The 12,219-nt window shown below is 43.7% G+C and overlaps 1 protein-coding gene across 1 annotated transcript; it reads left to right on the top strand.

The window, feature by feature from the left end:
- Positions 1 to 2,240: 2,240 nt before the first annotated feature.
- LOC121608048 (very long-chain acyl-CoA synthetase-like) lies at positions 2,241 to 11,723 on the top strand. Its single transcript, XM_041939156.1, has 10 exons — positions 2,241 to 2,919; positions 4,607 to 4,816; positions 5,467 to 5,625; positions 5,755 to 5,879; positions 5,991 to 6,185; positions 6,841 to 6,931; positions 7,017 to 7,215; positions 8,011 to 8,108; positions 8,191 to 8,321; positions 9,423 to 11,723. The coding sequence occupies exons 1-10, from the start codon at positions 2,442 to 2,444 to the stop codon at positions 9,597 to 9,599; spliced, it is 1,863 nt and encodes a 620-aa protein (XP_041795090.1). The 5' UTR covers positions 2,241 to 2,441; the 3' UTR covers positions 9,600 to 11,723.
- Positions 11,724 to 12,219: the final 496 nt, after the last annotated feature.

The following is a 12,219-nucleotide window of genomic DNA, read 5'->3' as shown; positions in this document are numbered from 1 at the left end:
ACACACACAAGAACACTGTAATAGAGCATGTCCTAATGGAGGCAGTGCAAGTATAAGTGTAGGACAGTGAAGGTATCGGTACCAGAGTCAACCTCATCCACCACTGGCTCACTTATGTTAATGTGACGATCAGAGAGACTAAATTTCACTCAAATGTTATTATTGCAAATGTGCAGCCTAATGGAATATGAAGCATCCACCATCATCACGCCCCCCCTCAGGTGGACTGCAAATCATTTCTGTACAGACATTAATAAAGATACGACTTTATTAATCCCCAGCCGGGGAAATTTGGATGTTACATATTAAATACATTATATAAAAGAAAAAATATGTACAAAATATATATTGCCACAAAGAACTATGACTAAAATATACTGACAAAAATTCTATATATTTAAACAGTTTTTGCACAAATTGTACATGGGGGGTGCGGATAAAGTAAGTAAACGTATAAACTCGGTGACGCTTCAATATTCATGGAGCACCACCAGCAGGTTAAGATGTACCCTTGTGGGTTTTTAAAAAAAAGATCCTTCAGGACAGGAGACACAGTGGAGCTCAAACTTACTGAGAGAGATCTTCAGAGTTAGTGACAACACCCCCACCACTGTCCCACAGTGTTTATCTCCATGAACTTAATACAATGCGCTTAACGAGCACATTAAGACATTAAGAACTGTTCACTAAAGTAATAAGTGGTCATGCAGTTTGCATGTATTCAGCCTTCCCCTGTTGATTTGTTTTAAAATGAACAAACACTCAGAGTCATATACCATCAAGATTCAACCAAATCTTTACAGTCAGTCATTACCAAATGGGAATTGTCACTGCTCATGTGTTTCGCACCAAGAGGAACAATCACACAGTGATTCTGGAGCTGTTTCCGTCATGCTCTCCTTCAGAAGCCGAACACATGACCCCAGCGCGCGGCTCTCATCAGTCTTTATCAATGATTTGGGAAGCGACTGATGAGAAAGGATCAAAGTTGAATTTTAGTGAAATAAAGGTCGGCATGATAGCGTCAGCAAACTTGTGTTTATTTTCCCTTACATTATTCTTATTCATTCAGCTTTGTTTCACTCCATATTTACTCCTGGTCGTCCTCGCCCCCCTCTGTCAGCGGCTCTGTGCCCTCCAGGGGGGACCGCCCCTCAGTTTGAGAACCACTGATGTAACAACGCCGCAGATCAGAGTGCAGCTCAGACTCAGTGTCAAATGATCAGCAGAAGTAATGATTCTACGTGGTTTGGTGTTTTGCTGCTCCTGCTCCTGCTGCTGCTGTACATTCACTGGATTTTACTTATCTATTTCAGTTCTATCATGTTTGTTTTCTTTAATTTTAATTAAGTAGCTTTTAACTCATTAGAGAAAAAAACTTTAGTGTCAAACATGTTTCTTGCACAGTCAAGTGAACGGTATCATACTTTTAAATGGCCACGTTCACCATGTCTCCAAACAGTAACAGCGGGAGCTCCAGCTAACGGTTATTTTCATCGTCGATTAATCTGTCGATTAATCAGTTAGTCGTTTGATCTATAAAATGTCAGAGAATGGTGAAAAATATCCATCAGTGTTTCCCAAAGCCCAAGATGACGTCCTCAAATCTCTGTTTGCACGCTTAAGAAGCTGGAATTAGAGAATTTTGACTTATTTCTTTCTCAAAAAAACAATTACTCAAGCCGATTAATCGATTGAATTTTGATTAATCAAAATTGTTGCAAATTAATTTATCAGCTAATCAATCAGTTAATCGCTGCAGCTCTACTGGACTGTTGCGCCTGCTCTCCTGAAATTTCGAGGCAAGCTGCGACTCCCCTGAAACAAGCCTCAGTGTATGTGCGTGTGTGCGCCCCTCCTCACAAAGCAGCGGACAAATACCGCTCAGTGGAAGCCGTGCACGCCCACCACGCGCTCAGATTGCAGACCCAGGACGAGGGGTTGCCATGTGCATGAGTTTCTGCAGCGCTTCACGACTTTTCTCATTAGCGTTCACGCGCGGGTTCCAGTCTGCTTGTTCCTGCCGACACCTCACGCCCCTTCAAAACAAGAATTAGCCGGAAATAAACTGCAGTCAACCGTCCCGACCTGCAGGTGTCGCAGCTTTGCATGCCGCGCTTCTTCCTTTTGGGTTGCCACTTTATTCCATCACGTTTCCCACCTTTTGATGTTGCACAGCAGAACCACAGCTTGTAGCGTTACACAGCAGGAGAATGACACCGACATGTGCGGAAATTGATGTGAAATCGGTGCAGAGTGGACGCGGAGACACCGGATCTGGCAACCGGGAAACATTCCGGAATGAAGGAGGCGTCGACGGGTCAGAGCTGAGCGCCGCCCCGAGCTGAGGGGGTGAACTTTGTCACAAATATCCTCGAGTTGCCTCTTTTCTCCCTCGGACCTCCACTTACAGATGCATCCAGTGTTGTGCGCTCTGCAAAATGTACATCTGGTTCACCGTCTTAGCCGGACTGGCCCTTCTGTCCCTGCCGTTCCTCAAGACCCTCTTCCCTTACTTAGGCGAGGACTGCGTTTACATCCTGCGGAGTATTAAACTCGGCATCAGGCTCGTCAAGTACAAGAAACGCAAACCTTTCTACAGCATCGTGGACTGCTTCTTGGATGCGGCGGAGGCGCATCCCAGCAAGACTTTTCTGCACTTTGAGGGTCGAGAATATTCTTATGGCGAAGTTGATAAGCAGAGCAACAAGGTGGCCCGAGCCCTGCAGGCTGAAGCCCGGCTGAAGGAGGGGGACCCGGTGGCCCTGTTCCTGGCCAACGAGCCCAGTTTCGTGTGGACTTGGCTCGGTTTGGCCAAGCTGGGCTGCTCGGCCGCCCTGCTCAACTACAACATCCGATCCAGGTCTCTGCTGCACTGCTTCTCCTGCTGCTCGGCCAAGGTGATCATCGCCTCTGCAGGTAAGACAGAGGAGGAAGGGTCCTCTTCAGCTCTCTGCCCCCTCACTGTCCCCCACCGTTACTGCACCAGCTTCTTGCTCACAAAAGTGCAAAGGTCAAAGTATAATTTTTTTGTCTAACTTGCAGTGGTGGAAAGCAGAAATTAAAGGTGCTTAAATGAATATCTCTGATTTCTGCTCTCTTTCTGATTTCTGATTTTTTTTTGACAGATGTGCTAACTTTCAAATAAAGATTTTAGAGAAACACTTAACACACAGGTTTATCTTTTTGAGGGGACCCGACCCTCAGGGTGGATTTTGCTGATAACACTTCTGTGCTTTTACTTGTGTAGGTTTTTCAATAAATAACTTTCAAATAAAGTTGTTTCATTGGTTCTTCTAATCCAATGTGAATACTTCCTCCACTACTGGATGGGTATTTGTTACTAAAACACGGTCACCTGACAGCTGCGTTTACCTTGCAGGTGATTGTTTCGAAATTCAGTTTACACACAAAGCATCTGATAAGCTGAGAACATGAGGCCATCAGGGCTGGGGTGACCTGCAGGCGAGCTCTCGATCCAGATGTCACTCTGTGCATCTCTTTATGTACCAAGTCCCCTTTGAGTTGCCGTCAGGTACAGACTGCACACGGTAGTTTCATTATATTTCAACTTGTGCACCAGAAACTAACCAGTCCTACAACTCGGTGTCGCTATACTGGGCTGTAATGTGATTACACACATCAGGACTATGCAGCATGTTAACATGGAATAAGGTGAAATAACAAAGTGCATGTTAATAATGTGCAGTTATTCAAATGAGCACAGACTTGTTGCCACACGGTGGATGCCGCGCAGTTGTCCACTTTAATTAGTTGTTGATTTAACTACCCAAACGACTGATGAACATTAAAATGCTGCTTACAGTTTAACGCACCAATAATTACACACAAGACTGTTCTTCATAAGGACTCCTGATGCTCGCGTAGCACTATATGGTAATGCTACTATAATTAATCAGCAGATCTAAGTTTTCAGTTCTCAGGTCACATGTTGTGGGTATTTAAAGGTTTGTGGAAGTAAAAATAATTAACAGGTGTTCGTTTGTTTTAGTTTGCAGGATGTGTTAGGTGTGGTCAGAATGAAGTTAACCGCATCGTTGAGTAAGGTACTTAGCGTTGTAGGAAATTTATTAATTCATTTAGTTTGTTTCTCAAGGACATCATCACAAATCTAAATATGTGATCTATAAATATCCCCTGTTCTGTTGGTTCCTGCCAAACTTCAATTTAAAAGCACCACAGTGTGATTTTAAATCAGTGAACATCTATAAGACTGTAGACCAGAGAAGAAATGTTTGCCGGGACAATTTGGGAGTCGTATGACGTCGGTATCTCACAGCCAGTGTTATCAGGAACAAAGGTTTAATCCCTTGTTTTCTCTCGTGGTTTCAGTGAGTGTGCTCTACGTTCAGTCCTGATGAGTTCATCGGAGGTAACAAAAGGAACATTGCACTCAGAAAACCTTTTTCTCCGTTCTGTGATTATGGTGCTAGTCTGCTGCTCTGTTTGGTCTGAAGTGCCTGCACCATGTGCTCACGTCCCGGTGGGACCTGAGGTAACATGGCACAGGCCTACATGTGCTGCGTTGCGCAACACAGGCCTCTGACATATTGTGTGGGGCCTGAATGCCTCTCTGTGTCTGCAGAGCTGCAGGACGCCGTGGAGGAAGTCTTACCGACGCTGAGAGAGCGGGGGATCAGCGTGTACCTCCTGTCAGAGGCCTGCAGCATCCAGGGCATCAACACTCTGTCTGACAAGATCTCGCAGGCCTCAGATCAGCCGCTGCCCCAGGACCTGAGAGCCAACGTCAGCATCAGGAGCGTTGCTCTGTACATCTACACGTCAGGCACCACAGGTACACCAGGAACCTCCTCTGAAAACGAAAATCTACACTGACAGCCGTGGAAGACGGGCTGTGTTCACCAGCTAGTCGCTAACTTCGTCTACAGTTTGGTGCAGGCAGTGTGCAGCCGGTTTAGCCACAAAAAAACAACTGTCTGCTGTATTGGACTACAGTGCTGATGGCAGAGGAGAGAGTGAGCCAAAAGAGTGAAGCTGCAGGGCCTAAAAACCAGAACAATGAGCTGAATGGTAGCAACAGACGGGTGGTAATTCTCTGTGGGACGTCCTAAAAGTGACCCTTTTCATATTAGACATATGAAAAATATGCCTGTCAGAACATACCATGAATGGACAGCTGAAATGTCTCTGTGGATGTTCAGACCAGACTGTCACACAGTATGCAACAGTCTGAAAGTTGTAGGAAGTAGTAGTCACTCTCAGCTTTTTAAGTCCAATAAATAAACTAAATAAATGCACAAAATATCCAGAAAGGAACTATTCTTACAGCTGTTTTCCTTATTAAACAGAATAATACAACCGTTCACCCTCGACAGGTGGCCACTTCTTACACCTTTACACCTTTGAAACTGTGTGTACTTCATACTAACCGCACCCGTTGTTTTCAAGAATCTGGCGCGATTCATTTTTCTTTGACTCCGGAAGGTTTGCCTAAAGCAGCCGTCATCACCCACGAGAGGCTTTGGGCCGCCTCCTTCATCCAGGCGGTATGTGGAGTCACGTCAGAGGACGTCCTCTACATCAACCTGCCTCTCTACCACAGTGCAGGCTTCCTCATCGGGTTGGTTGGAGCCATCGAGAGAGGTGAGAATCCGCTGAATCCTCTCGTGAGTGAAAGAACAAAAGGATTTACGCACCTGGCTCGTGCATTTTAGAGGCTGATGCATGAGTTTGCTCATAGATAAAGGCTGTGTAACATGATGTTAATTGCAGGTATGACCATTTTTCTGAGGAGGAAGTTCTCCGCCTCTCAGTTCTGGGACGACTGCAGGAAGTACAACGTGACGGTGATGCAGTACATTGGTGAAACAATGCGCTACCTCTGCAACACTCCCCAGGTAAGCAGATGAGGGTCAACCTCAGGATGAACCGGTGAAGTCTTGTTCTGATAGGAGGTATGAAACTCTGCTCATTGTGTCCTGAACGTGAGTCGGCGTCACCCTTTGCAGAAAGACGGCGAGAGGAACCACAGAGTGAGGATCGCCATCGGCAACGGGGTCCGAACAGACATTTGGTCGCAGTTTCTGAATCGCTTCGGGGACATTAAAATCCGAGAGCTGTATGCTGCCACGGAGGGAAACATCGGCTTCATCAATTACACGTCCAAGATCGGCGCAGTGGGGCGGGTCAACTTTGTCCACAGGGTGAGTCGAGGATCGGGTCGGGGTTTTCAGCCACTCTGCTTCAGCTCGCTGCTCTAGAGCTCTGATAGATAGAGTCTGCCTGTCCAACGCGTTGGGCTAGACCTGGAATGTGCAGACGTTCTTGGTTTCCAGAGGATGAACCCAAACGACTTTGGAGATCCTCTGGCGCCACCATGAGGTTGAAATTCTTGTTTTTCGGTGCAACTATTAGACAGATTACCAGGAAATTTGTGACAGACATTCAAGCTCCCATCAAGATGAATTGTTATAAAGTTCATGATTCTTTAACTTTTCCTCTGGCGCCACCATCAGGTCAAAATTTCAATTTGCCCAAAACCTTGCTTGATCACCAAATACCCTAAAACTAATGACTCTCCCATCAGCTGCAGCTACCAAGCAAATGCTAGCGTGCTAGCACGCTAAACTAAGCTGTTGAACATGGTAAACTTACTTGCGATAAACCAGCATGTTAGCTGTGATTGCGTCCACGTTAGCACGCCGATGTTAGCATTTAGCTCAGTGCCTAAGTACAGCCTCACAGAGCTGCTGGCGTGGCTTTAAACTCTTGTTTAAAGCAAACTTTATCAGCTGCAGGCTGTTAAAGTAAACAAGCAAGACACCGTGTAATGGTGGACGTTTCTTCTCCCCTCTTTAGCTCTTCTTCCCCTACACTTTGATCAAGTTTGACATTGAGAAGGAGGAGCCTGTCAGGAACTCTGAGGGTCTGTGCATCGAGGCGGCCAAAGGTGAGTCAGCTGTACAGGTGGAAACGTACCTGTGGAGCACCTTATTTCTCTTTCTTTGACATTTTTTCATGTATCCCTTTGTCAGGCGAGACGGGGCTCCTGGTGGGACGGGTTACTCAGAGGTCTCCCTTCATTGGGTACGCTGGCAACCAGCAACAGACTGAGAAGAAGAGGCTTCGTGACGTGCTGAAAAAAGGCGACCTGTACTTCAACACTGGCGACTTGCTTCGGTTTGATCACCAAAACTTTGTGTACTTTCAGGATCGAGTTGGCGACACTTTCAGGCGAGTTGTGACTCATTCTGTGTTGATCTGTCACTTTGTTGTTTTCGTTTTTTTTTTTTTAACTAAATCCGAATTTTTTTAATGCAGCTGTTGGACTACAGAAACAGAAAAATACGAAAATGAGAAGTAGAGATGGGATTTATGGCTCTTTGAGGGGAGCTGGATCTTGGTGAGCCATTCCTTTCAAAGAGCCGTTCAAAAAAACTGGCTCATTTGGCTCATTTTTATATTTTATTATTTTATATTAAGTTTTAAGAAGGCAGTCTGGCCTTAACTTGTTTTATCTTGGAAATAACCACTGGGAGGAATGAATTTAGATATCCCATCAATATGAGTTTAAATTATTCTGAAATATTGATTATAACGTTATTGTGTGGATTAGATTTTAAAGTCTGATCTGGATTAATTGTAAATATTCCACAGGGTGGCGCCATATCACACTGCTTTGACAGTGCTTCGCTTTTTTTTGTTACTGGCGCACTCACGTGAAGGCAGCGTGCACAAGGTGGTGTGATGCTATTTGGATATCTAATAAGCACCGCGCAGCTGGGCAGCGCTCCTCCCCATGTAAAAAAGAACGGTTCCCAGCTGCGACTCGGTTCCCATCGTTCATGTTAACGAGCTGTTCAAAAGAACCAGTTCGTTCGTGAACGTCACAACACTAATGAGAAGGACTAGTTTTACGATAGTTTGGCTTCATTAAGACAACACAGAGCTGAGGTTACCTTCGGTTTTCACATGCGTACATGCACAAGATTTTTGTTTGACTTGTTTCTCGTTTGCTTGTTGATACAGGTGGAAAGGAGAGAACGTGGCCACGTCGGAGGTCGCAGACATTCTCACAATGGCTCATTGCATCTTGGAGGCAAATGTCTATGGCGTCAAAGTTGAAGGTAAAAACACAGGTGATAGATCTTACAGTGATGAGTCTGCTTTCATGTTTCCTGCGTGCATTTAACCAAATGGTCTGATTAGGCCATGAGGGGCGGATCGGCATGGCAGCTGTCATTTTGAGAGAGGGGGAAGATTTTGACTGTTCCGACACCTACAAGAAGGTCGCCAGCTACCTCCCGGCCTACGCGAGACCTCGATTCATCAGGATTCAGGTAAAGGAAGAAGTTACTTCATGCACCTGCGGCCCTGGGGCTCTTGTGGCAGGTGGAACACGAGACCTATTGCTGCACTTATTCTCATTTGTGCATTGATTAACCCCTTTGCGTAGATCAGGAGGCCTCTGAAAACCAGACCAGCTGGATGAGTAAGATTATACTGTCATTGTTAATTGTTGCGCAACTGAAAACAGTACACAGATACATTGAGTTTTTTGCCCTGGATTCTGCCTCTCAGGCTGCCCCACCCTTCTTGGTGAAGGCTGCTGGGGCTCTGGGCCCGTCTGAAACATACTGTTGAGTAAAGCAAAATAGTGTGTGAGATTTTTCAGTATGTCTGAAACCGTAGTGTGTACTACATGAAGTGCATACCATTTCTTGTAAGTATTTCTGTATGCAATCACTGGACACTACGCCGGCACAAATATCCCACAATGCAGTGCAGCATTGACGACAGCAACAATGGTGAGACACTACATGATGTTGGAGTAACGTTCGTTCCTTACCTCTTCCAGTAATTTAAGGCTTATTTGGCAACGAAGACGCCTATATCTTATATATTATTATTATTATTATTATTATCATTGCTGCTTGATGAGAAGAAGACATTATTGCAAATCTCAGGAGAGATGAGGCTGGTTGGCACGGGTTACCACGGTGACTCGTATCCAAGGAGGTTCTCGAAATGCAGCATTGCTTTATAATTGAACAACTTATGTGGATTGTTGTACACCAACATTATAGAGGGCATAATAAACATTTGATAACTGATAGATGATCTTAACTCAGGATCTCTGCTGATACAGATCACCGATGTGATATCAGTGCTCTCTTTTTTCAAATTTACAATCTTTAACACCACGGGTGTTGGTGAACATGAGGCCATGACTCATTGCTTTGGCGTTACCAATTGAGTCCTCTGCTTGTGACTCAGTGAGCGTCGCAGAAACACAGAATTTCTAAGGACCGTGATGAAACTAATGTGGATCTGTGACGTGTGGTCCGATCCGCTCGTTGCGATCGGTATCTGCGGCGCCTCCTCGTGTGTCGTTCTTCTGTCTGTCACTGTTTTTAAAACTCACCATCTGTGATTTGCAGCCCTGCCTGGAGATGACGGGGACGTTCAAGATGAAGAAAGTGAGGCTGGTGGAGGAGGGATTCAACCCAGATCACGTCAAAGATCCTTTATACTTTTTAGATCCCGAGAAAAAGATGTACGTTCCCCTGACCGAGGAGATCCACCGAGCCATCGCCTCCAGGGAAATCAAACTCTAACAGAGGAAGCAGTCAGGCAACACGCCCGTCGGCAAAGTAGCAGCTCATTCGTGGACTTTTTAACATTCAACTAAACTCAGGACCAGACTGACGTCACATCATGTTTGAAGAGACCTTTTTTTTTTTAATTAACTCAACTACTGTGCATCTCTACAGTTTTTGTAATCCAGTGTGTGACATACAGGTATGTCTTACTGCCACCGCTGTGCTTTTCATAATTAAACTGTAATTATTACTTTAATTATCTTTTCCCCCTGACTCATAATTTGCGATTGGACAGATGAATTGTTGCAGTTTAAAGTTGGTTTTAAACCAAAGTTGCAGCCAGTCTCTGCTTTATCAGCTTGTGTGTACTCATAGCTCAGACTGTGTCATGTAACGGAAGTGAGGGAGTGTTTGGGTCTTCAGGTTAACCTGCCCCCTGAGTGCTCTGTTGTTTAACTAGAAGCCTGCATAATGTGCTTTTTATGGCCAGTGCAACTTCCTGACCAACACAACCTTACATGGCAACAAATCTGCTCTCCCATCCACCCAAATGTGTTTTTTCTTATTGTTCCTTCCCGTGAGTGTCTGACTTTCACCGTGCAGGATGTCGTGTGTGCAGAGTTTGACTCTAGAAGACTGTTTGAACTTTCATTTGCTGATACATTTTTCCGTGCTTATCCTAAATCTCAGTTTAACGCGTGCAGCATGTTTTCATGGCATTGCAGCGAGGCAGGAAGAGAACATACTTTTCAGTGAAGTGGGAGACATCTTGTATCTAGTTAAATCTTTTAAAATTAAAAATATTTTCATATTCATAGGGCTCAGATGTTTGGATTTGGAGGGAGACGGCAAAGATGTGACATTAAACCAGATAACTGAACGTTTTTTGTTGTAGTTGCAAACTGCAACCTCACCACTAGATGTCACTAAATCCTACACACTGGTCCTTTAAAGTATCTTTGAGTTGCCAGTTTATAATAAAAAAGTCTGGAAGTGTGACAACCAATTAAATCGTTGACAGATTACATAGAATTAAATAAGTGAAGAAAATAAAATTAATATTTTTTGTATATTTTTAAGGTGTTCACTTTTTGTTTTAACTATTTTAGATCATCACTTTGAAGGTAGTTTGTGGTGCTGATTATACTGACAGGTGTTTCTGTTACTTTGGGGTCGGCTAACCACAAACTGCTGCATCCAAAATGACCGTAACCTTAAATCGACACCTCGTTAAAACTGTTAAGACACAAACTGAACATCATGATGTTCAGGATGGTGGAGTATACTGCAGGACCGTTGTGTTTGACAGTATTAGTTTTAGCTCGGTGTAGCTAAAAACTGGCAACTTAAAAACTGCCTGGAGGGGATATTTTTAGAAAGAAGGAACTTCTGTCTGACTTCACCCAGCCAGCAAATCAGAAAAGGTCAGATTGACAAAAACAACATCAGGAAATTCATTTTTAAGGAACATAAGGTTAGAAAGAGACAAACTGTTGTTTATCTGTTAATGACGGCTGTTTGCACTGGATTTTCCCTGCACGCATGCAGAATAATCCAGCTGACTGCTCAGTTTACTGAGTTTACATGAGGAACGCAGCAGCGAGTGGCAGAAAACTGGAATCAAGCATTTCATACTGACAATACAAACGCTAACTTCACAACCCACAGAGGAATCCTCGCAGCCGTTTGGCAGAAAACAGTCTGGGTGTGTCGATATGTCAAACATCTGGAAGTTTAGATCCACACAACGCATGAATCCAAGGAGCACTTACTTTAAAAATGAATTTATTTATTAATACAGTGGTATACTTAGAAATGTGTCGCAAAGGAAAAAAAATTGAACCAAAGGAAAAAAATAAATAAAAAGAATGTCAGCCACACGGGAAAATAAACTAGTGTTGGGTTGAAGCAGTGTTATCATATCAAAAGAAAACAGTACTGATGTGCCATAATAAATTGTCTATTAGTACAAAAATACATTTCAGGGCACACAATACAGCATCCAGTATCACAAATAAAGGAAGGGACCACTCTTCACAGCAGACCCCCTCAAGTACATCTTTTAAAATCATTTAAACCAAGCACTTCTCTATTTTGTAAATAAGAATAAAAAGTTTTCTGACTGTTAAAAATGCCTTAAGTAGTGTGTGTATATGTTGGTAGAAAAGTCGGACTTATTACTGCTTATGTCAGTTCCAAGGCTCAGGGGTATAACCAGAATACAAACATAACCAATGTAACCGCTTCCTCTTTTTTAACAAACGTTTTCTCTTTTATACAAAATAACAAAGATGTACAAAAGTTCATTTACAGAGAACCAAGGCCATATACTAGCAATATGTACAGCCACAATTTAAACATCTTCTAGCTTTTTTGTATTTCCTCAGACTTCATATGCATAGCAGTAAAAGAAAGCATACCTTTTCATCAGCCTCAATTATTCTCGTGTGCTAAATCCAAGTTCACTGTTTATGAGAAAATGCAGAGACAACTTTTTCTTCCGTAGTGATCGCTATAACTGAAGGATCCGATGTTTTAAGGTTTCACTGAAAAGTTAATATGCAGATAAGGCATCACTGCTTGCAGTGTACGATGGGATTTTCATGTGTTGAACTTAGTAGTAGCAGGCTTCTGG

The sequence above is a fragment of the Chelmon rostratus genome, chromosome 6 (genome assembly GCF_017976325.1).
Source record: "Chelmon rostratus isolate fCheRos1 chromosome 6, fCheRos1.pri, whole genome shotgun sequence".
NCBI lineage: Eukaryota > Metazoa > Chordata > Actinopteri > Chaetodontiformes > Chaetodontidae > Chelmon > Chelmon rostratus.
The sequence above is the reverse complement of the archived record's forward strand: the minus strand, read 5'-3'. Positions and strand labels throughout refer to the sequence as shown.